Source organism: Culex pipiens, chromosome 3, assembly GCF_016801865.2.
Source record: "Culex pipiens pallens isolate TS chromosome 3, TS_CPP_V2, whole genome shotgun sequence".
In the NCBI taxonomy this organism is placed as follows: Eukaryota; Metazoa; Arthropoda; class Insecta; order Diptera; family Culicidae; genus Culex; species Culex pipiens.
In genome coordinates, this window is record NC_068939.1 from 174,755,466 (window position 1) to 174,781,722 (window position 26,257).

The 26,257-nt window shown below is 37.5% G+C and overlaps 1 protein-coding gene across 7 annotated transcripts in view; it reads right to left on the minus strand.

Moving 5' to 3' along the window:
• Positions 1 to 4,613: 4,613 nt before the first annotated feature.
• Positions 4,614 to 26,257, minus strand: part of LOC120431627 (casein kinase I) — a 61,707-nt gene continuing 40,063 nt past the window's right edge. For 4 of the 7 annotated variants that reach the window (XM_052710881.1, XM_052710880.1, XM_052710879.1 and 1 more), the window contains 3 exons: positions 25,768 to 25,848; positions 15,744 to 15,850; positions 4,614 to 12,343 (listed from right to left, as the gene is read on the minus strand). In XM_052710881.1, the coding sequence (XP_052566841.1) occupies positions 12,292 to 12,343; positions 15,744 to 15,850; positions 25,768 to 25,848 (240 nt within the window). In that variant the 3' untranslated portion in view covers positions 4,614 to 12,291. Of the gene's footprint in view, positions 12,344 to 15,739; positions 15,851 to 22,071; positions 22,177 to 25,185; positions 25,255 to 25,767; positions 25,849 to 26,257 lie in introns of those variants that run through there. The other 3 variants (XM_052710876.1, XM_052710877.1, XM_052710885.1) reach the window with 3 other exon arrangements.

Below are 26,257 nucleotides of genomic sequence, written 5' to 3' on the forward strand. Positions count from 1 at the left end.
CTAGCAACGAAGGACAAGCGGTATCCCACCAAACAAGCGGCAGGTCAGTCGAAAGGACCGAAGTGTCGGTCTTGCCACAAGTTCGGGCACATCGCCAAGGACTGCCAGAGCAAGAATCGACTAGGTGGCCCTCAGCACCGTTCTGTCCACGATTGGCGCAGCTGAAGAAGACGAGTGGTATTTCGACTCTGGAGCGACCTCGCATCTGACGAAGGACAGAGGTCTGCTGGAGAATCTGCAAGATGGTAGCGGAACAGTGACGGCAGCCAACAATGGTGCCATGAAGGTGGTGGCCACAGGGGACGCGAAACTGAAAGCAAGTTGTTGCCCTGGTAGCCCAGCCCTCGATGTCCGCAACGTGCAGCTGATTCCGGAGTTAACCACGAACCTGCTTTCCGTAAGTCAAATTGTGGAGAAAGGAAACAAGGTGATCTTCGACAAGCGTGGCTGCCAAGTAGTGAACCCGGATGGAGATGTGTTCGCAACTGGAACCAGGGTGAACAATCTCTTCCGATTCGACGCTGAGAAGCAATCCCGAGCGATGGCGTGTCGAGAATCTGGACAAGCGGAGCTGTGGCACAAACGGATGGGTCATCTGAACGTGCACGGACTAAAGCAGCTCAAGAATGGTTTGGTAACCGGCATCCAGTTCAGCGACGACGGCATCGGAGATTGCAAGGTATGTGCCCTCGGGAAGCAGACGAGACTACCGTTCGGGAAGGCCGGGTCTCGAGCTGAAGAGCTGTTGGAATTGGTCCATTCCGACATCTGCGGACCCATGGAGGAGACATCGATGGGAGGCAAGCGATATTACATCACCTTCATTGATGACAAGTCGCGGCGCATTCACTTCTACCTCCTGAAGACCAAGACAGCAGAAGAAGTCCTGGCCGTGTTCCGGGAATACCACTGCCTGGTCGAGAGGCAAACTGGACGCAAGCTGAAGACAATCCGAACGGACAACGGTAAGGAGTACATTAACCGCATGTTCCAGGATTATCTGAAGACGAATGGGATTCGGCACCAAACGACGGTTGACTATACGCCCGAGCAAAACGGGATGGCCGAGCGAGTCAACAGATCCATCGTCGAGCGCTCCAGGTGTATGCTCTTTGAAGCGAACCTACCGAAGCGGTTCTGGGCAGAGGCAGCATCCACAGCGGTGTACCTGCTGAACCGATCACCGACGAAGGGACACGCGAAGACTCCGGAGGAAGTCTGGTCTGGCAAGAAGCCGGATTTGTCTCACCTGCGCATCTTTGGAACATCGGTCATGGCTCATGTACCGAAATAGAAGCGACGTAAGTGGGATGCCAAGGCGGAGGAGTGCGTTCTAGTCGGTTACGAGGAAGATCCCAACAGTTACCGAATTTTCAACAAGACCCGGTCGGTCACGGTCAGCCGGGACGTGAGGTTCATCAGCGAAGGAGAAACGAGTCACGCAGAAGTTGCGGCCACCGAGCAAGGTGCCGTGTACGTGAAGCTGGATTTGCTGGACAACCTGGTACGGTCGGTACTAGGACGACGCCAACCGGGCAGCAGCCGGAGCAGTGCCAACCAGTGCCAAGTCGTGAGCTGGACATTCCGTTAGATCAAGAGGATCAGTTCGAGGACACCTCGGATGAAAAATCGTCTGGAGAATCGAGCTACGACACAGTCGAAGAAGATCCAGCAGACGTGACAGTGACGCTTTCTCCGGCGCTCCCTCCACGCACATCTTCAAATCCACCCATGTCACAGGTGTTGAGGCGAAGTGGTCGGGAGCGCGCGTTACCAGGCAAGTTGAAAGATTTTGATTTGGGCAACAAAGGTGTACCCCGATCCAATGTTTCAGACAACCCCGGTTCTGGACCTGCGCCGGCAGACGATCGACAAGGCCTGATTGCAGCTGGACGTCCAAGGAAGCGGCTGAACAAAGCGAGCAGCTGTTCTGACGATCCGTGTACCGTGGGCGAGGCACTCGGCGGTGGGCAATCTGCGCAGTGGACGGCTGCGATGCAGGAGGAGTACGACTCACTGATGAAGAACGGCACGTGGGACCTGGTGGACCCACCCCCGAACCGGAAGATCGTCGGCTGCAAATGGATCTTCAAAACGAAGCGTGACTCGGAAGGCGCAGTGGTTCGTCACAAGGCCCGCACAGGGCTTCACGCAAAAGTACGGGTACGACTATGACGAAGTATTTGCGCCCGTGGTGCGACAGACGACTTTCCGGACTCTCCTGGCCGTAGCTGCGAAGCGGAACATGGTGGTGAAGCAGTATGACGTCAAGACCGCGTTTCTTAACGGCGATCTTGAGGAGGAGATCTACATGCGCCAACCACCAGCGTTTGTTGCGGACGGCAACGAGCGCAAAGTGTGCAGACTCAAGAAAAGTCTTTACGGCCTCAAGCAAGCAGCCAGGTCGTGGAACAACAAGCTGCACACCGTACTCGCCAAACAAGGATTCACTAGGTGCAAGGCGGACCCCTGCCTGTACAAGAAGGTGAAGGCGAACAAGTGCTGCTACGTACTGGTGTACGTCGACGACTTGATCGTGGCCAGCGATGCGAGTGGACTCCATCAAGAGCTGGTAGCTGCACTGGAGAAGAATTTCGAGATCAGTCAACTGGGCGACATCCACTACTATCTCGGAATTGAGGTCGAGCGCGATGACCGAGGTGACTTCTTCATCAACCGGTCTGGGCGATGCGAAGGTCTCCAAGATGCCTCTGGACCCTGGGTATCTGAAGCTAGAAACAGAAGGAGAGCCATTGCCGGACAACGTCGAGTACCAGAAGGTGGTCGGACAGCTGCTGTACCTGTCAGTGAACACGAGACCGGACATTTCCGCAGCGATTTCGATACTGAGCAGGAAGACAGCTGCACCGACTCAAACGGACTGGACCGAGCTCAAGCGGATCATCCGGTACCTGAAGGGGACCAGCCACTACCGTCTGCAGGTGAGCAAGACCGATGAACGAGCTGGACTGATCGGATACTCGGATGCCGACTGGGCGGAGAGCACCGCGGACAGGAAGTCGAACAGCGGACAGATATTCCTGTTCAACGGTGGGACGATCAGCTGGAGCTGTCGCAAGCAGACGTGTGTCGCGCTGTCAACGGCGGAAGCAGAGTTCATCGCGTTGGCTGAAGCGACACAAGAAGCTTTGTGGCTGAAGCGATTGCTGGAGGATCTGGACGAGGACGGCGCTGTGACGGTCAACGAGGACAACCAGAGCTGCCTCAAGATGTTGGAGAAGGAGAAATTCAGCAACCGCACCAAGCACATAGCGACGAAGTACCACTTCATCCGGGACGTGAAGGAGAAGGACGAGGTGAAGTACGTCTACTGCCCAACAGAGGAGATGGTAGCAGACATCTTGACGAAGCCACTACCAGGAGTCAGGATGTCCAAGCTGGCAGGAGCGTGCGGATTAGCACCAGCACCTCGAGGAGGAGTGTTGGAGATAACCGAGTAGGCCGGTGCTAACGAAGAAGAAGGACTTCAAGTCAAACCTAAAATTAGTTCATTACCTGAATAAACTCCAAACCCTACAGACGTGTTTCTTTCACTCTCTTCAATAACCAAGTATATCAAATAGCTGAGAAAATTCTCAACAATTTTCTTTTCAAATATTGAAAATGAGAAAATAGTAGTTTATGCAAAAAGTTGCAAAAAGAGGATTTTTTAGCACGACTCGTACATTTATCCAACGTGGTTCACCGAGTTGGATAAATACAAAGAGTGCTGAAAAATCAAGTTTTGCAACGGGTTCCATAAAACATTTTTGGCAATTCCGAAAAACACCCATTGAGTGAAATTTTAAGTCAAATTTTCATGTATATTGGGTTGATTGATGGCTTTTTTATCTTTTTATATATTTTGAATTTTACGACCACATATCGGAAAAGATGTTAAAATTAAGAAAAAAACAGCTCAAAACAAGGCAACGAAAAAACATAAGGTTCGATCATCCGAAGATTCGATTGTTTGAAGTGAAATTTTTCCGAGGACTTCGGGCAATCGACTTTACTATGGAGCGTGATATCGAAGTAAGTACACATAATATTTTTAATCCATTTATTTACGTCTCTTTTCACTCCTTCATATGCTTTTCCATCCTTGAGTAACCCTAAACCGGCAACGCAAAAAAAAAAAACAAAAAACTCATCCTCCATGGTGCCATAGTAACTAAGCTTCCAAGCAAATTCAAACCGACCGACGCTCATAAAACTCATTCTTTTCTTTTCTTTCATCATCATCCGGTAACTGAAGTCGATATTGTATACTGTACACAACTTGTCTGCTTAAAAATAAACTCTCTTCGTTTAGTGTCGCGTCATTTCCATTGGTTCAAGCTTGAGTTTGGTATTTGCTTTGGCTTAAGTAGTTTCTCTTCGCGTTTAATTTATCTATATTTACACATTTGTTTTTCATTTCAGATACTTTTTTCTGTTGATAGCACTAATGCGGTGTTCTTTATTTTTTAATCGTGGGAATGTTTTGAATATTGGGTCATCCTAGTTTAACCCACCAGTTTTAATGAATTATTTTCTTAAAATCGAGACAATCAACCGAACGGAGAAGTAACGAAGACCACAATACGGACCAAGGCGAACCGAGCAGAGTACCGGAAAAAATGTCATTATGTTTGTTTTAAATGTCACAGTTTATTTCTTGTTTTTTTGGTTTTTTCTTTCAGCTATAGCAATAATTGAGAATTTTTACTTAATAATAGTACAAAATATACAATTTGTTTCCAATCTTCCTCCACCAGATTTGAACAGCTTCCGACCTTGGTAAAATAGTTTATCCACCTCTTTTTATCCGCAACTGTCCACGGTTAATTAGTTTTGTTTTGTTTGTAAAAGCATCTATTGCTGCCGCCTTTGAGTCATGGTTTTTTTTCCGGATTTCGCGCCTATTGATTTATCAATTCACAACAGATTGCCTCGCTCAAATTTGCCGGTAGGTTTTTTTTTTTACAGGTTTGAATCCAATCAAAGCGTTCGTTTAGTGGTTCTACCCTTTTGGCTGAAGGTTATTTGTTGATTCTAACTAATATTGTTCGCTAACAGTTGAATGTTTGTACTGAACATGCATGAAATGGAAAATGTTGTTCTTTTTACACTGAAAGAATTGCGTGAAATATTTTGGGAAAAAAATGCGACGTTTAAATTAGGTTTTAAATTTGAATTCAGTTTGTCAGATTTGTAGGTCACGAATCAAATCAAGCTATAACACCTTTGATTTTGGGCCAAATTGAGTTAAATAAAGCCGTTTTGTTGAATATCCCCTGAACTGAAATCCGATCAAATTATGCTAATACACCCTGCAAGTCCAACAAACTGCCAAACTGATCACTTTTTTTTTATTATTATTCGGTTTCCGGCAAACAAATATAAAACAAACCAAAACAAAAAGATTTAGAGAAATTGTGCTGGCTGCCCATGTGAGCATAAATGTCCCATATGATTGTTTGCCGATGCAGAGTTTGTTAAGGGAATTGTTTCGTTTTTCATGTTACTTTAAGCAACTTGATCCAAATTTACCAAAGTTCAAAATTCATCTTGAAAATATTAAAAAATCAATATCAAAATTTGCCATATATTTCAAAGGAGACGCCTGATAATTCTTGAATCTTCACCTAAAACGAAGCTTTGAAAAAACTTGAAATTGAAAAAAAAAATCAAAAGATCAGGTCAATTTTTTTCGACCCCTTAAGCGATCTTTCCACGAAGAGATTTTTTAGGTACATTGATTTGCAATAATAATCAACTTCCGTCACGTAGGATGAATTTCATTGATTTTCAACCGAAAAAAATGTTTACATTTGGGGGTTAACTTAGAAGCATGCTGTGATCGAGCTGGTAATGCGAATATTTTGATAAATTATAAAGAAAATCTTAAGTTTTTTTAAGGTCCCAGGAAACAATTTAGTTTTTTTTTTTTTTGCTTTTTGGGAGTTTTTTAATGAAACACCCAAAAAGCAAAAAAAATAGAATTATTTGTTTAAAAAACTCTAAAAAATATTCGCTTATCGAGTCCCATTCTGAGTTTTTTCAAAACGAAATCAATAAATCAATGAAAAAAAAAAATGAAAAAAAAGCATAAACCAGAGCATGTGTCAGAAATTTTTCAATTAAATGATTGTGTAATTGAAATTCAAGAGAAACCTTTTTCCAAACTTCCAAACCCGTTTTCTCAACATGCTGAAAGTTTTCTAGAACGAACCACTGACTTTTGGTGGTTTTTGCCTTTCTTACTAAAGAAAGGTATTGAGGCTGGATTTAAACTCCACTTTTAACTTTAAATTAAACAAAAAAAAACTAATTAAACTAATTTTGCATATATTTTCTAGGCGTATGCCAAAATAATCAAAAAAGTCGAAATCGTCACAAAATGGCATGGGACAATTACGTTTAGACCGGGAGATTTGCTCTTTAAAATTACAAAAACGAAACGAAACTATTGGCACTACGCCCCCCGGGGCATGGCCTTCCTCTAACGTGGGATTTCTGCTCCAGCGCCTCTGACGAGACAGGAGAAACCGGGACCGACGTTTTACTTCACCATCCGATAGAAGCTCAGTGGATAAGGCGGGAATCGAACCCGCGTCTCATAGCATCATCGGGATCGGCAGCCGAAGCCGCTACCCCTGCGCCACGAGACCCACTAAAATTACAAGTGACAGCTGAAAAACAAGCGAGAAACCTCGGCTTGCTTTGATCAGTTGAAAAAAAAAAGCAATTCTGACCCTTTCTTTGATTAGGTCCTATGAACAAATCTGGAGTTTTTTTTTGAAAAGGTCCTATAAACAAAATTTTTAATTTTTTGCTTTTTGGGTGTTTTTGAATAACCCTGACTCAAGGCGGTTCTAAAAACACACAAAAAGCAAAAATTTAAAATTTTGTTTATAGGACCTTTTTAAAAAAAACTCCAGAAATGTAAACATTAAGTACCGTAAACCGGGGTGACTTTGATAGGATTTCAATTTGTTTTTAGAATGTTTTCCAACAGGTAAGGTTTTTCTTAAGATTTTTATTTTTAAAACATGTACTGGGGTAGGCCACACAAAGTCCATGCACTATTTCGGAAAAAAAGTTTTTTCAGTAATGTTTAGAAAAATAGTTACGTTAAAAATTCTTAGTTTGAATTCCGGGGTGACTTTGATAGTCATAGTTTTTCTTGTTAAAAGCATATTTAAGATGTTCAAACTTCATTTGTACGTTAAATGTACCATCACTAAAGTAGCTGATATAGCATTTAAGAAAAAAATCAATGTTTATATTTAGTTAACTAAGCTTTTAAGCAAAATACATATAAATTTTAGGTAAAATTGTTAAAAAGTCGGAAATTTGCCTGAAATTTGTTGAAACTAGTTATGTTTATAAAATTATCGATTTATATGGCATTTTATACTGAATTCAAAGCACGAATCACAAGTTTTTACATTTCACATGATATTTGTTCAACTGAAATTGCCTACAAATTTAGAGATTTTTTTAAATTTTGTTTCAAAAACACATTTTTTTTTACAAACTTTTTTAACCTTCTCCTAGTGGAAAATTGTCTAAAGAATCCGTAAATTCATTCCGTTTTCCGATTAAAAATCATGTTCATTTAGAAAATCATGACACTTTCAGAAGTTTAAAATATTGACTTTCATCAACATTTTCTTAACTATAGTTAACTAACTTTTTAAACTTGTCAAAATTTTATGAAAAGTTCTTCTTGAGGTTCTTTGAACACTTCTCTACCACGGTCAGTATGTTTCTAAACCATTCCTTACGTATTTTAATTGTACTCTTCATTTTGCGGAAAAATCGCAAACCTATCAAAGTCACCCCGGCTATCAAAGTCACCCCGTTTTACGGTATATCCCGGTCATTGACATAAGGTGTGAAAGGGATACACTCAATGTTTACATTTGTTTAAAGGACTTAATCAGAAAAAAAACCAGAATTAAACATCGGGTGTTATTGCTTTTTTCTTCAATTTTTATTTTCTTATAATCTCGTACGTCTCGGTACAATATTTTCTGATTTTTTTTATTTTACCTGGCTCATAAAAAAATCGGAATGATGTTTATTATTCGAGGAGTGATAAGATGGTAATTAAAAAAAACGATCTTAGCACATTTTTCCATGGTTTAAAAAAGAGTTTTACCAACTTTGATGAAAATATTGTACATTTCTTTCCAAACTCATTTTCGGTTTGTTCGCAGAAAATCGACGTTTTGACCTTAAATCAACAAAAGCTAGAGAACACAATGTGATTGGGCAATACTGAAGGAAATATTACACTACGGCAAACAAAAGTTTGCCTGCTTTGCTTGTTTGCCTGGATTTGTTTGTACAAACGTCAGCCTATTTTTTGAAGTTTAAGGGGGGGGGGGTTCATTTGTTTTGCAATTATTAGTTTCCAAAATATGTAAATATTGACGATTTTTTTTTGCCAACAAAAAAGTTTTGCGGTGCTGTGCTTTGAAATTTTATAAAAATTCAAAACATTTTTAATCCTGGCCAAATATGCTAAATATAATTATCAACGCAGAAAAAGGCATTTTAGATTGTTTTCAGTTGATTTGACTTCAATTTTCACAAAAATTTAGGAGTTTAAAAAAAAAAAATTTTTTTGCCTCCTGATTTTTCGGATCAATTTTGAAGGGGGGGAGGGGGGGGGTTTCGACATAAATTTTGAAAAATATTTGCAACAGCCTCACTATTTTTCAAAAAATTAAATTTCCTCAATGATTGTTTGCCAATTCTGGATTTAAAAAAAAAAGATGGCCTTTGACCTTTAACATCAAGTCTGGATTTTTTTGAAAAGGTCCTATAAACATATGGAACATAATAACTTATAGGACCTTTTTAAAAAAAAACTCTAGAGTTTAAAAAGTGTTTTTTTTGCAATTCCGTCGTGAAACTACTTACTTTCCCTGTCATTCTTGAACGACGAAATAGCCTACTTTTCTGTACCAAAAATAACAGAATCGAATTGCAACACTTTTCAAAATAAATGCTGAAAAGTTCTACTTTTCAGCACTGAAATGGGTGCTGAAAAGTTGAACTTTTCAGCACTTGTTTCGAAAAGTAACACTTTTCAACATTTTTTTGATTTGAACGATTTATTGACAAAATACATGAAAATTCGACTTAAAATTTCACTCAATGGGTGTTTTTCGAAATTGCAAAAAATGTTGTATGGAGCTCGTTGCAAAACTTGATTTTTTCAGCACTCGTCGTATTTATCCAACTCGGTGAACCTCGTTGGATAAACGTACGACTCGTGCTGAAGAAATACCTCTTTTTGCAACTTGTTGCATAAACTACTATTTTGAAAATCAATTGCAAGTGACAAAAGTGATTTCAGCATTTTTTTTCGATGTAGTCCTCATCCATACTTGCAACTTCGCCGAAGACACTAATTCGATCAAAAAAAAAATCATTCAAATTGCAAAAAAAAAAAGCTGCAAAAAACGACATTCTTAACACAATTTGGCCCAAAATCAACGTGTGTCAAGATAGCACGATCACGACGAAAAGGTATCACTAATCCTAATCCATTTAAAATTAAAATGAAACCGAACAAAAAATGGGAACCCAGGGCGAGTTTTGTTACGCTTTGGTGGATTTGGCAGAAAACGGGACGCAAAAATGAACAACTGCAACTGAAGGGATGTGAAATTAGCAACAAACAATAAGTGCAACCGAACAAAAAGTGTATAATAATTAGCTACTACAGTCGTTTTTATTATTTTCACATTTCTCAATTGTTATTTTCTTCTTCTGCTTCTTCTTCTATGTTTCATCTTGCATTCTCCGCTCTATCTCTTAAACGCTTATTTTCTTTCACTTCTGTTTTCGCTAGTCTAGTAGTTGTTTTTGCTGACTTAAATACACTTATCAGATACGCAGTAAAAATATACACTATACAAAAGAAACTATGTATATCACAATTAGATTAAACGAAAAAGAACGAAAAAAAAAGAAAAAAAAAATCAACAGAGTGTTTTTCGTCCGCTTTCTCTCTTTTTTCTTCTAACTAGTTTCTCTCCATCTCTTTCACATTCTCTCTGCAAACAACATGACATTTCGCCGAGAGGAACGCGCAGTCACTTAAAAACAAATAATCAGCTCAAACACGCTACCTACTACTCCTCCTCCTCCATCCGCCTGACAGTTGATCACTTTCTCCGTACACACCTCTATTACTGCTCCGTCGATAAACTAGTACTACGTTCTTTGTAAAAAGAAGGGAAAACCGAAAAGAAAACGATAACTAGTGTTTGCTTTTAATCTTTTTGTTCACATCGCATCGAACGCAACATTCAAACGAAACTTAAAAACAATGGGCTGCCCTTTAAGAAAATAGCGTTTTCACTTTTGTTCATTCTCATATGTTCATTGTGTGTGTGTTTGTAGTTTTTTTTTTCTGTTTTCCAACTATTCGTCGCATTCGTTCTTTTTCAATCCTCTACAAAGTTTCCGTGTAGGTTGCAGTTTGTCACCAAACGTGTTTGTTTTTTGTTTTCTAACTTATTCTTTACTGTTACGCACAACGAAAAAAAAAATGACTTGTTGACTGCTGCTGCTGCTGCGTGTGTATGTGGTTTCGATTTACGCACACCGTGTTACACAATCACACATGAATTTCGCGAACGCGCCCGCTACGCAGTAGGCGTGGCTTACAAAACGCGCTGGGTGTGCAGTACTAGAATACCACGCCCCTTTCTCCCCCTTCATTTGCCGACGCCGCGCCCATAGTAAATGCATTTTTTTCTTGTTGTAGCTCCTCCCCCCCTCCCGGTGAGATGTTCTAGTACTGCATTGAGACGGAAACCTAGTACCGCACGACAGGTTTTGAACGAAACCACGCGACAATTTTTAATGGCGAAGTTTGAGAGTAATTTTGCGAACAAAAAAAAATCATTCCAATTGCAAGATGGGGTGGAGACTTTCCGATTCCTGCTACAATCAGTCAAAGAAGCGTCTTTGGTGGTAGTGTGTGGTAAGAGAGTAGAAAGTAAGCACACATGAATCAAAGGAAGGCGGAGCTAGGTATTTTTTCTGTTTCAGTAAAAGTCCCTGTAATTTTAACCATCGGGGTCGCGCTAAGCTAATCTATGTTTCTGCACAGGAGATAGAAAGAGGATAGAAGGGTCAGAAGCCGCTGAAATCGGGAGAGGATTGGTAGACTTTTTTTTTTATTAAACTATTTTTTTGCTACATCTTTGTAGTACTAGAAGGAAAAAACAGTATCTCAGAAGGTGTGTGTGTGTGTTTTGATGTGTGTTGTTGGTACAAAGGAAGGGTTAGCTCGTGGTAAGTTGTTGTACTTTGTAGCAGTGGTTCGAGTGGTGGTAGTAGTAGATTTTGTTGTAGAAGTTGCTAGTAAATTCGCTGAGAGTGATGATATTCGTGTTGTGTCGGTGTGGAGTACTAGAGCTACTACTGAAAGGCATATTTTTCTCTCTCAAAGACAGGTTGTGGGTTCGTCAGCAGGAAGTCGGTCTCAGAGCTTGCGGAAAAAGTGTAACAGGATCGTAAGGTCATCAGGATCGAAATCGATGTCATCATCAAAGTCACTACTCATCGATTTGGTTGATTGGTTGGTTGGTAGGATGGATGGTGGAGGTGGCGGGTTGTGTGTGCGTGTGTGTTTTTGGTGGTCGGTTGAAATCGAATTAGATTTTGGGTAATTTGTGGCACATTTTGGACGCACAACAACAACACAACGACGACGACGACGACGGGATGAAGACGACGAGGCGACGACGGCGGCGGCGGCGGCGACGATGGTCCGGGCAACGCGATTTGTTTCGTGTGTGAGGTTGGGTTGGGTGTGGCACGGGCAGAACCGGGGTACGCGACAAAAGAGCGTATTTTGTTTGCATGTGGGGGGTCGGCGAAGATTATGCGGGAAGGCGCATTTTTTCACCCCAAACCACGGCATTTGTATTGATCGTTTGATACATTTTTTGTTTGTTTGTTTGTTTTTTTGTTTTGTGTAGATTGGGATGTAACACCGCGCGGTAAATTATAATAAATAATTTAATAATTAATTAATTAATAATCTGGATTAGTGTAATAATAGTTAGCAATAAATTACAATGGAAGTGTCGGCGTGGTGGCGTTCGGTGTCGTTGCCAGTACAGAGGTGGATGGATATCTGATCGTATGCTGCGACGACGCCTGGATGTAATCCTGACTCGGATTCAGCACGCTGTCGCGCGAGTTGGAGTGTGACGTTGCACGTAGCAGCTTGACAGCCTCACGTTCCGGACTACATTGCACTGCTTCTAGTCATTTCTGACGGGTCGATTTCTTCTTCTTTCGTTTAAAGAAACAACAACATCTGAAACGGAGGGAATGGTTTGATTAGAAAACTTATGGTAACAATTGATCGAATATGTCGGTTAGCCGGATATCCGAAGCCGCCTCGTGAACGGTCATTTAATTCACTTCTAGACTTGTTTTATGAGCATTCCTCACTCAGAGAAGGCTATAGAATCACTCGCAAAAATAACTCCTTAAGGGGTTACATACACGTACATCGACAAAAAAGTCAGAGTTTGGTGTGAGCACACACTTAATTTTATTTAAAATCTGTTTTCAGGTCATTAAAATATACATTTTCATCTATTATCAAAACAAATTTGAAGACATTTGGTTGTATCATTGCCGAGATAGAGCTATTTGAAGTTAGTTAGTTTGGCAAAAAAAAGTATAAACATTGAAATTACGAGCCATGGTTTCAACATTTTAATGAAAAAAGTGTTTTAAAATGCATTATACACCTGTCCAGTTGTTTTGCCATCATTAGTTTCCAAAATATCTAAAATATCGACAAAAATATATTTTTTTTGCCAAAAATATTTTTTTTTCGCAGTGCTGTGCATTTGAATTTCATAAAAAAATCAAAAAAAAATAAACAAGCCCAAACATGCTAAATAAGAATATCAATGCAGAAAAAAAAATTTTAGATTGTTCTCAGTTGATTAAACTTCTATTTTCATGGAAATTTTTGAGTTTTTTGGAAAAATATTTTTTTGCCTCCTGATTTTTCAGACCAATTTTTAAGGGTGGGTCGACATAAACTAAAATATTTGCAACGGCCTTAAGAAGTTGCCAAAAATTTTGTTTTAAAGTAATTCACATTTTAACGAAGTTTAAAATTTCGTTTTCATGAAAAAAATATTTTGAAAAATATAATAATTTAGAATTGAAAAGAATCAAATTTTGAACAAAAATATACTGATATTTTTAAAAAACAAATGTTATAAAATAAGAGGTTTCAAAATCTGTTCCGAAATAATACTAAAAATGGAACAAAAGAAGAAAACCAGAGTTTTTTTTGAAAAGGACCAATAAACTATTGTCTTTCATATGTTTATAGGACCTAATCAAAAAAAACTCTAGAAAAGTTTTCGTAGAACAATAGTTGTTCAAAATTACCTCCCGAACAGGAGAAAAATAGAAAATTTCGGGAAAAAATTGGGCATTAGAAGGTTGAGTTCAAGTTCATGCATTCGAAAATCTGTATCGCGAGGAGGGATTTTCTGATCGATTTGGTGTCTTTAGCAAAGTTGTAGGTTATGATTAGTACTATTCAGAAAAAAAACAGCTGTACTTTAAAAAAAATACCATTTTTAAAAAAAAGTTTAAGTAAAAAAAAACTCGATTTTGACTAACTTTAACCCTTGGATGTTTTTTTTTTTCATTTTTTATAACATTTCTTGAGTTTTTTTTAAAGGTCCAATAAACCAAATTTTCAGTTTTTGCTTTTTGGGTGTTTTTTTAATCTCCTGACTCAAGGCGGTTTCAAAAACAACCAAAAAGAAAAAACTTGAAGTTTGATTTATTGGACCTTTTAAAAAAAAACTCCAGATTTCAGTTATAAGATATAATGGACGTTTTATTTTTGCCGAAGTTATATTTTTTGACAAGTTTAGAAAATGCACCCAAAAAAAATCAAAAATCATTTTTTGATGGAAAATTGAAAACTGAACCGAAAACCATTTTTTTATTTTGAGGTGCACCGTTTTCGAGTTATAGCCATTTTTTGGTTAAATTATTCAACAAATCCTTGTCCATCTTTGATAAAAAAACATTGAAAAAATGTTACTTTGGTCCGATTTACAATGTTAAAATATGAAACAATCGTAAAATTTTCCGATCTTTTCGAAAAAAATATTTACAAAAAAATTAAATCAAGACTAACATTTTAAAAGGGCGTAATATTAAATGTTTGGTCTTTTTGAAATGTTAGTCTTGATTTAATTTTTTTTTTAAATATTTTTTTCGAAAAGATCGGAAAATTTTACGATTGTTTCATATTTTAACATTGTAAATCGGACCATTAGTTGCTGAGATATCGTCATTAGAAAATGATGGGTTGTTTGGGTGAGACTTAGAAAACATCAATTTTCCTGTTTTTTAAACCTTTGCATTGCAATATCTCAGCAACTAAGGGTCGTATCAACAAAGTTCAAAAAAGCAAAATATAGAGAATTTTCTCAGCACTTCAAAAATATTTTTTTCAAGAGTGAGCAAACATGTGCACTCATTTAAAAAAAATGAAAAACTGCGACTATTTTCAAAAAAGTCACCTAAATATGGATTTAACTTGAAAACGGTGCACTTTATCAAAATTTCACTTAAATACTTATTGATTGCAAATTCAATTTTACATTGAAAAATGAAATTGAAAAAAATTTGCGACCAATATTTCGATTTTTTGATAAAAATTGTATTGATTCAAAAAATCATAACTCGGTCAAAGATTTTTTGCCCATTCTGGAAATTTCTGAAAAGTTGGCATTTGATGTCCTCTAAAACATATCAAAAAATAAAAAAAATTAAAAATAGTGTTTTTTGCAAATCAAGTTTTAGTGACAAAAAGTGAAATTAAAAATCACCAAAAAAATTTTTACCGTGTATCATTTTTTTTCAGTGTAGTCCATATCCATACCTACAACTTTGCCGAAGACAGCAAATCGATCAACAAATTCCTTTATAAGATACAGATTTTTGTATTTTCACATATCATTTTTGTATGGACAGCTGCCAAATTTGTATGGAAAATTATATGGACAAACTAATGATGCAAAATGGCTTCTTTGGGCATACCGAAGGCACCAAAAAAGTTTCAGCCGGATTAAAAAATACAAAAATTAAAATTAAAGAAAAAAGACCGATTCCGTAGAGAACTGCTCACATGGATGTTTGACAAAAAATATCAATCAAAAAGCGTATTTCGGAATTGCAAAAAAATTTGTAAGCAACTCGTTGCAAAACTAGATTTTTCAGCACTCGTCGTATTTATCCAACTCGGTAATCCTTGTTGGATAAAGGTACGACTCGAGCTGAAAAAATCTTCTTTTTACAACTACAACTTTACAACAATGCTTATTTACCCCTTTCTCGTGTTGTTCCAGATTTACGATAACCTACAAGTTTGCCGAAGACACCAAATCGATCAGAAAATCCCTTTTTGAGAAAATGATTTTCGAATGTTTTCTTTGCACTTTTCCATGGACATCCTCCAAATTTGTATGAAGACTCGAATGAAGAAGCTTATTGGCTTATTTGAACTTACGGAATCGATGGACAAACTCTCATAAAAAAAAAAAAAAAAAATACAATGAAACGTCGATTTGCGAAAATTCTACAGAATTGCTTCTCTAAATCTGGCCGAGACTTCAAACCTAGTGGCCCAAATACGAAGTTCGTAGTTTCCAAAAACTAATACTCACTTTGTTTCGTCGACCAGTTCCACTTCCGGCTGCTGCGTGATGGGTGTGTTTGAATGCCCGGCGGTTGGATCATCGGCATTCAGTTCTCCGTTGGTTGAACTTACGACCTGCGGACGGGAAGGAGAAACACAGGGGGGAAGCACACACATCCACACATAGACGCAGAGCGAGGGAGAGATGGTGTGTCACGTGGTGTGGTGTGGTTTACAGTCAATAGGGAGGGATGGGGGATGTTCGCACAAACACGGACACAACAATGGATTCGTGTTTGATTGCCGAGAGGATCATTAGGTGGGGAGGGATGCGGGAGTGATTTTTTTTTCGTTTGTTGGGGTAAAACGGAACGGAAAAGAAGAAGAAGAAAACACTTTGATTAGTTTGACTTTTGTGTGGTTTGGTGATAGTTTTTTTTTTCTTTTGGCACGCGTATTGGTGTGGGGGCAAATAGGCGAACGGTGGGTGGTGGTGGGTTTGAAAGTGGGTTGAAACTACTTATGGGACCGTTTACGAGGGAAAATTGTACAACGCGAGGGTTTCAGGTTCATTTTACTAGCGCGCCATAATCTACTTTTGGGAAAATGGATGTTAAGGTACGAGCGTGAGAGGCTGTGGTGGTGAGTGAGTGGGTGGCAGAGAGAAACACAGGGGGGTGGAAAAGCCGGATTCTGTACGGAGCTTTGCAAAACGTGAAAGAAGGAAAACGGTGCCTTAGTTGCTCGCGAGGGTGTTTGTGTGAGTGTGTTTGGGTGTTACTTTATACATTCCATACAGTGAGCCGAATTTGGGTGTTAGTGTGTAAGTGCGGTCTTTGTGGAATTGTTTTGTTTATATTTTGTTTGTTTTAAATTTAAATATACAGCAGAGTGCGTGAAAAGTGCGGCAAGGTGTCTGGCAGCAACAAATTTTACTCTTTACGGCAGCAGCAGTAAATATAAGGGTGCGCTTTATTTTTTATTCAACCATGTGCTTTTTAATTGACTGTAATTGATCAATAACTTATTTACTTAATTTATCATTCTGCGTTGCAAATACTTTACAAAGTTTTTTCCCTACCTTAAACTTTTGTTTGAAACAAATAAAATGTAATCTAAATTATCATAATAGGAGATAAAAACATAAACTTCCAAATAATTTCACATTTTAAAATTTGAACTATGAAGTTTTAAAATTTGTCATATCATGAAAACTCAAAAATAATATTTGCATTTTTGTGTGTGTTCCTTTTCATTTCAGGGTTAGAAGGGTCGAACTTCCAGGGTACGAAAAAGAAAACAAGAGGCTCTTAACAAAAACAAAATCAGGCAAATTAATTCACGACCTAATTGGTGGCATTCTACACCTTGCGTGCTGGCAACGATGCTTCGTTAAGGGGGAAATCGCTGAATCACTATCGGGAAGTTTTGGAGGAAAAACGAGAAGCAAAACAAAAACGCCTCCGCTGTGACAGGTGTCATTAATATTCGCCCAATTGGGAGTCAACGCACAAACAGTATATATTATGATGAATAATTTGCGTGTTGCTTTATCGCAAACTTGTCAAGTCGACATTTTGTTTTCCAACGTTTAAGCAACAGTTGAAACAAATTGGAGCACCCACACATAAGAATATGTTGAAATCACGAGTAGGTTTTCGAAAGGGTGAAACAACAGCTCCGCTTTTTGATCTATTTACGAAAAAAAAATAAAATTTATATGATTTTCCATTAGGGACCATCCATAAACCACGTGGACACTTTAGGGGGGGGGGGGGGGGTAAGCGATTATCCACGCTCCAAACAAAACAGATTTTTTTTTGTATTGGCAATTGTCCACGAAGGGGGGGGGGGGGGGGTTGAGATTCCCAAAAAAGTGTCCACGTGGTTTATGGATAGTCCCTTATGAAATTGGTCAAGTTGGCAGGATGGTTTGATATCGCTGACATTTGCCAAAATTTCAGCTGAACCAGCATTTTTTTTTTCGCTAAAACCAGCAAAAACAAACCCCACCAAAACAGCGGAATATTCTGCTGAAACCAGCAAATAATTCTGCTAACATTGTAGAAAAAATAATGATAAATTGGAGCAATAAACGAAAAATTAGGCATTTAATGGAAACAGAACCTAAAAAATCCCCTAAATCGCAAAAACTACTGCGCAGCTTACAACTACGACGAATTTAAATTTCTAATGAGCAAGTCTCGCGTACGATGGGACTTCCATTCCCGACACCTAACCTCTCTGGAATGGCAGCATGATTTATTGGGCTTCAGCCTGACATTTCCTTCGCCGATATCCTTGCGCGCATCAGCCGAGATGCATATCGGAGAGCGTTATTAATTTCTACTATAATACGCGGATTTGATTTGTACCACTTTCTTCGAGTTTTCGATGAAATTTGGTCTGATAACGCTTGAGCGTTCTGAGCTACAATATTCAAAATCAGAATAAAGTAGCTATTAGACTGTGGCAAACAAACAAACAAACTCCCACTTTTTTGTGTTTGACAGTTTGCCAAACTCTCAAACAAACTATCAAAAAGTTTGTTTGTTTGCAAGTTTGTTTGTTTGCTATTAGCTCCTTAATAAAGCAAAAATTGTAATGACTCTTAAAAAAAAACCCAACTGATGATGGAAAAGTGTGCAACTAAAACATATTGCAATTTAAAAGTAGCCATTTGTACACGGTTAGTAAATTCGGTGTTATTTTCATCAATTGTGAATTGCGTCTATCGCTAATACCATATATCTAGGCTCTATTTTAGGTTAGTAACAAACTAAAAAATAATAATAATATAGTTTGTGGCACTTTAAGTGAGCGTAGGTGAGCTAATAGAGAGAAAAAGTAATAGTGGGAGAACGACAGTGAGTGAGGGCGAAAACACCACTCATCAAGTACCTTGAGTTCAGTATGTAGAGCGTATCAAGGCAAAATAGTAGAACATAAACGACCAAAAAAAGGATAGTCAGCTGGCGGGTCAGTACGTGAGAGTTTTTTTTAGTTTTTTTCGAAGTTGGTGGTAGTGGTGTTGGAAAGGAAAGGAAGGCGAACATGATGATTGTAATATCAAACACACACAATTTCAAGCGACTTTGTTTGAGAGATATAGTTTTTTTTTTTCTCGTCTGGATGCCCGATCTGTCAAGCAGTCGCGTGGTTTTGGACGTTAAACTGATAAAGGCAAAAAAGTTGATAAAATTTTACGAAAGAATAGTATAAAAGCAAATGAAATAATCTAACCTTACATTTTTTGTGAAAACCCTTTAAATCAATTTATATTGACACAAGGAAAATTAAGCAAAAAAAATGGCATGACGATCGAAAGAGGAAGAGGTGGTAAATCTTTCTTTAAATAACCTAGCAACCCATTCCAAACTACCAGAAGTGATCTCCTAAGTAAAATACCAAAACTACACACTAATATGCTAGCTTCATAAGACTATTAACTATCGAAAGAGTAATCTACGGAATTTACTCAGAGTAAATTAAATTAATTTTAAGTTTCACCATCAAAATATTTTATTTTTTTTTTCCTTTAAAAACAAATAATAATTTCAACTCTTAGTTAAAATATTGAACGTGTTCATACCCTTGATAACTTTTTACTTTCTGATTCAAGTTCGGTAATTCGGTAAAACTTTTTATTTTCTGATTCAAGTTGCTCTTAAATATTTTTAAAATTAATTGTTGTTTTATTGTAATTTCAAAATTTGAAAACTAGGTGAAGGATTGACAGATGCTATCGAATAACATTCGCAATATGGCTCCTTCCTTCTTTGATTTTTTTTTGTTAACTTTGGGGTTAAAATTCTAACTTTTTTTTTTTTGGTTGTACTAGCACCATAGCTTCTAAGTCCGCAAAAAAAATGAATAAATTCATTAAAAAAGTGAAATTCTTGAAAAAGGTAAAAGGTAGTTGTCTTTATAATTCAATATTTCGATGTTTTTGTGCTCTCTTGTACTAAGCTTGCTGGTTCTCCTATCTATTTAGCATAAGAGACCACAGAGGCATCAATTTGCTAAGAGAAATCCTTATTTTTTGACAAAGCAGTAATGTATGATAAAGGCTTAGGCGCCACTCATAAATGACGTAGACATTTTCGAGGTATGTATTTGTTTTTTTTTTATTTCTGATCGACATCAAGTCTTCAGAAAAGTTGTAAGTAAGGACAACCCGGAAAAAAATTACACTTAAAAAAAATCATAAATTTTTTAAAACAAATACTCAAAACAATCAGATTTTTTCACTGTTTTGAGATGCGTTTTAGGAAAACAAAAAGGCGACTTCTGAGCCTTAACTCAACTAATTGTTTGTTGTATTAAATTTGCAATCTAAAAGTACTACAGAAATAATAAAAAAATGCGCAGTTTCCGAGGTAATACCACATTTTTTTTCATAAAAGTTTTTCGATTAAAAAAAAGTTTGCGTCATACCATGAGTGTCCATTTCTAAAAAACATTGAAGATTGGATATCCTCAAAAAAAATATTTTTAAAATTTTGGAATCAAGACTAACATTTCAAAAGGGCGTATTATTAAATATAAAACATTCAGGGTTTTGCGCTGAAACACACAACAAAAAGTGCAAAAAATTCAAATATGGATTTTGAGAAAATTGAGCTTTTTAGGGGAAAAAAACTTTCTTTCTGAATTGTACATTTTATTACTTTTAATTTTGCTGCACGGAGTTATTAAGGGTTTCGTTTTTTTTTTTCTCAAGATTGAAATAGATTTTTGTTGATATTGAGAAGGTTTAAATATGAGGCATTTAAGGCTGCACAAAATAGCAAAAGTACAACATCCAATTTTCCTGGGAAACGGGAAAAATATTTTTGAAATCCCGGGAATTCCCGGGTTCCCGAGAAATCTTTTAAACAGTCTTAATTCGTTACATTTGTCCTGACTTGCCCCAGATTCCGGTGATTGATGAAAAATAATTTGATGATATTTTTTTCAAATTTAACATCATAAATTTACGTAAATATAATCCCCAGTCTTTTAAAAATATATACAATTAAATATAAAATATGTAAAGCCGGGTTTCGGAAATTCCCGGTTTTAGAAAAAAATCCCGGGAATGTTGTCCCAACAAGACAACAAGACAGTACGATCACGAAAATCTGTCAACGCTAAATTTTTTATCAGCGTGTCATTTTGTTGAATTTGAGCATAATATGAAGATGAATTTTTGATTTCAATAAAAAAATAAAATTTTGAATTTTCTAGCTTTGTTGCCGTTTGGATTCATTGTTAAATCAATGGGTATTTTGCAGGTTGACTTCTGTGCAATTTGACAATTTTGGATTACTTTTTCAAAACAACCAATGCGCCATGGATTTCCTATGTACATAGGACCTTTTGAAAAAAGTAAGCGAGAATTATTGTGCAGTGTCAACCTTTTTCCTTGATTTTATTTCAAAAATATTTAAAAAAAAGACTCACACCTAGAAATCACGACGAAATATGAAAAGAATTGATTCAATTTTCAGAAAAAATCACAGATTAAAATAACTCGACAAATTTAAAATTTAATTCTTGCAAAAGAGTACAATAGCAAAGTCACGCACACAAACACACACGCTGCTGCTGCTGCTCTCTATCCCACCACGTTGTGAGTGTGGGTGTGTTTGTGGGTGTCCGTGGTGGTGAAAATAGAGTGAATGCGCAAACAGAGACAGATAGAGAGACAGAGAGCGCGCGCGAAATAGAGCAGATAGATTGTGGAGCGCCTTTCCTCTCACGGGAGAAGGATTCGGAATCTATAGTTTGTGTCTCTAGTTCGGGTTGCTCTACTAGCGGGCTGTTTTTTTGGTATTGTTTTTTTAAGGGGTAGGTTTTTGTTGTTAGTGGAAGAAAGAGAGAGAAACTAGATGATTATATGCCGTCGCAGGTGGTATGGTAACCAAACTAAACAAACAAAACAAAACAAACCTTGTAACACACGCACACAGGGGGAGGGTTAAATTGGGGTTAGAAAACACTAGGGCACCGTTACAAACAGTTGGTGTGTTTGTGTGTATGTGTGTATCAGAGGGGGAGAGGGCAAACGTCTCTACCAAACGCAGTTCAGAGGGGTAGATACTAACAAAACCGGGTCAAACCAACACAAGGAATGAAAAACCAAACTGGATTCAGGAGGTTAGTACACAGACAAGCAGAGGCAAATTTCTGAATTCCCGAAGCGTTTGCGTTTGCTTGTCTGTGATTCGGGTTTTTGGCTATTTTGTTTTACGGAAACCAAGGAGGCGTTGTGAAATGATAGTACAAAAAAAAAACGGAAAGAAAGAAAAACAACAACAACAACAACAACATCACCAGAGCAACGAAACCGGAAGCGGTTGGAACACACGTACCTGAACTGAACCATGTCGGTCGGCCGGCGTTAGGTTGCCCAGTGTTCCAGTCTGTTTGGGCACGTCCGGCCAAGCGGCGACACCTCCCTTCGAATTCGTCTGCTGCTGGAGTTTGTGAATTGTTTGTGTGTTCGTATTTGTGCGTTTTTGTGGGTGAGGCGCGCGACATAGACGGTGTTGTGCCGATTCGAGTGTATGAGCGTGTCGGTTGCGTATGGGTGTGTGTGTGTGGGTGTTGTGTGTGATTCGCCGAAGGTCAGAATTTTGCATATTTTTTTCGATTTGGCCGAACGCGTTTTTGATCAATTTGTAAACCAGAGCGAGAAAAAGATAAAAGAAAAAACATATCGAATCAGTGGGATGGTTCGCCATCGTGAAGCATTTAAATGATTAATTCAAAGAGCATTACAAAAGAAAAACTAAAGCAAAATAGCAACTGGAACTAACAAAGTTCAAAACTCCGGAATTTTAGGGGGAAGTCTAAACAGGGGGAAATTTTATTTAAAACCTAGCCGTTGGCACCGAAAGGGTTACATTTTTCGATTTCGAGAAAAATCTTCAGTAGCATGTGATTGTCTCGGAAATTTTCTTTTTTTTTGCTAACAACAGTGAACGATGCAATTGTGTGCGAGGGAAGAGAGGAGGAACGGGGGGTTTTGTTCTACTTGTAACTGTGTAAGTTGCGCAATGTCGGTCTAACATTTATCAGAGAGCGTGTTACTTGTAAGTAGCTCTGATGATTGTATTTTGTGTAAAGTTGAGTAATAAAAATAAACGAAAATAGAACCTTTCAATCATTCATTGCCAATTATTTTTTTAAGAAACACATGGTATTTTTCACTGCGATATAAATACTGTAAGTATACAAGTGATTTTGATAGCAGTTGAAAATGGGATTAAAGTTATAAAGTGGATGTTGGACAAACACAAATAAAATTCTTTTTATGCCATCTAATTTAAATTAAATTTAAAATTAGCTTTGAAAAATATTTGAAATGGCTCAAGTCAATAAAAAAAATCTATTTAAAAAAAATAAACATCGCAAAACAAAATTGTTTAACATAGTTTAACAAAACTGAAAAGGTTTTAATTTGACGGGAGTTCAAAAATTATAATAATTTTGTTAGTATTGAAAAATTCACTAATTATATTTTTTAAGTAAGTAGACTAGATTATTTTGCAATGTGTGTGTGGTCCAATTCAATACCCACAGGCCGGCAGCGATAGTATGGAAAAGTATAGTAATTTCCGGGTTACTTTTTGCATGGTTAAAAATAGGTTTTCTTTCGTAGAGTTTGAAGCGGTTGCAAAATAAAATTTAATTTTAAATGAAACTTTTAGTAAATTAATAACATTTTAAATGCAAATGGTAGGTTTGGATTTTAAAACTTATTATTTTTAAATAGAAATTTCGCTGTTTTTTTTTCGGCTCAATAGGTAACAATAGGGTTTTGGTAAGACCTTAAAAATATCAATTAATTTAAGGGTGCACAGCAACCAAGGAAGTTGTTGTTTTCTTATTCCAAAATTGTCAAACTTACGGACCCAATCCTGCAACAATCTGATTGTAAAAATAGTCAAACTTTGTTGTAAATAACTACGAAGACAGTAATTTAGGGGATGAATAAAAAATTATATCGATAGTTCCCGTAGTATTGAAGATACTAAAATGTCTGTAACAGAAATCTGGGTGCAAAAGCTATGGTTGATGTGTACCGTTAATAGATAAATATTTTGATGTAATGACTTTTCCCGAGCAGGTGAGAATAACATCTCAACAACAAAAACTGTTATTATTGCTTTGGATTACTTGTTGGAAAACACAGGAAAAATCAATAGAAAAAAATTGTTTGATTTTTCAACAACAATTGGATAACATTTATGTTATTGATTTGTCACATACGACTTTCTGCCACAAAGAAAAATGTCTCTGCAAGCCATGAGAAAGAGAAAATATCGACAAAGAGAACACACATTTTGAATAACTACAATCCAAGGGACCATCAAGAAAGAGATTGTACGAGCTAGAGAGGACATTAAAGTAGACATTTTGACGTGACTGAAGAGAAAATTGAGATAGCGAAGAACGGCTGTGTTGACATTTCAAGCATTTTCTTGTTATTTCTTGTTATCAGTTGATCTGAGATTATTAATAACAAGGTTTGGTATGAATGCCCTTCGGGTTGCTGTATCATCAGTGCCATAAATTCCGTCACATTTTATATGGAATTACAGTTTGATTTCAAGCAAATCTGGACATCTGAATAATCTAAATTATTCAAATTTAATAAATATAGCAAAATTTCTCAAATATTTGGAAAAAAAATCATGAGGTATTCTTTATATTTATTTCAACTAGGTTTAAGAATTGAATGCAGGAAATTTCGTTATAAATAAGATAAAAAAAAAACTATCACTCAATCACATTATTCCAAAGCTCAACATGGGTCTGGACGGTCAGACAACCCAAAATATCTGAGATCATAAATTTTAGTGTTGATACCCTTTTGACTCCATTCAATGAATTCTTGAGTGTTTTTTTTTTTTTTTTTTTTTTTTGAAAAGGTCCAATAAACCAAATTTAAAGTTTTTTGCTTTTTGAGTGTTTTTGAAACCGCCTTGAGTCAGGGGTATTAAAAAACACCCAAAAAGCAAAAACTGAAAATTTGGTTTATTAGACCTTTAAAAAAAAAAACCCACAATTGTAAAAACGATGACTTTAAAATTTGAGTTGAAACTTCTTCTATTGGAACAAGTTTAAAAAATACCATGTGTCTTTTCAAAGTTTAGTTAGCATAACATAGAATGTTTGAACCATGCAAATCGTGTAAATTTAAACAATTCTAAATGAAACAAATAAACTTTAAACGGTGTTTTCGAGCAAATGATTCGAACTCTAATTCATCAACTGTGTGTAGTATTATGTGTATGGAGTTGAAGGTGGACAAGATCCAGTTTCTATCGAGTTGACAATTTCTAGCATTACTGCGAGGCCTTAACTGTGTTCCGAACGGGTCACCTAGCAGAACCGTCAAGCGATAACGGGTTGACCCAAAGAGGGGAAGGGGAGGAAAACAACAACATTTTTTTGTTTTGCTGGCCACTGCTTCGAACCTGGGCCATTATCTCGAGGGTGACCGCGTCGTCCAGCTCTTCGTCGTAGTAGCTGAAAAAGTCTCCGTCCTGGGGCAAGAACGAAACAAAACTCGGAACATCTCACAAAATTGTGTCCGCGCTCGAGAGAGGAAGTTTGTGTTTTGTGTGTGAGTGAGTGGGTGGTTGGAAGGATTTTTCGCTGCTCTTCTTCTTGTTTTTTTTTGTTTGGGGGGAATGCACTATTTGCAATGAATGTATGAGATAAGTTAGTACACATTGAGCGACATACGCGGTTGGTTGGTATCGACAAATGGTGGAAAAAGAAGGTACACATAACATCGCACGGAAAAAAAAGTATTTGTATGAAGACGATGACCAAGTTAGAACAAGTAGATTTGGTTTTATCCTGTTTAGTTACCAGTGCTTTTTTTTAATGCTAGTAAAAGAATGAGGAAAACGGGAAGTTTTGGGGACCATCGGGATTGTTTTTTAGGGAGGTGACATTTTTGTTTTTCTTCTCGAAAGTTGGTTAGCGTTATAAGAAGATTGTTTTGCAGAACGTATAACTTTAGAGACACGGAAGAAGCTGTTGCTAATTACCTTATTTACAGGTGTGTGTCTTTCTCTGTTTGGTGATACAACTACTTCGTGGCCGGTCTGCAACGATCCAACGGGTGTTGACTGCGTGGTAAAAAAAAAAGAAACAAGTAATTAGAATGGAATACTTTGTCGAAGTAGAAGCATCCTAGCAGTTAAGTAAATTTAAGCCCAAAAGAATTTTTACCAACATCTAGCGAATACATTTTTAGCTCAAAACCGTCGCCGTAGAGAAGACGAAGAAGACAATCTAATCATAACGCGCTTAGTATACAGTGGGGCGAAACAAGACCTGGAAGGAAGTGATGGCCGGGACGCCAACTAAGTACGCTGGATGAAATATCGATTGCTGCGTTAACATTTGGCTAAAAATTCACTTCAGTAAGGTGCCTGATCTCAAAACAATTACATCGGAATAGGGTGGCCACTAAAATTCTTATTTTTCTGTCTTCGGTATTCTATAAAAACTTTAATTTGTTTTTCCAGAAGTATG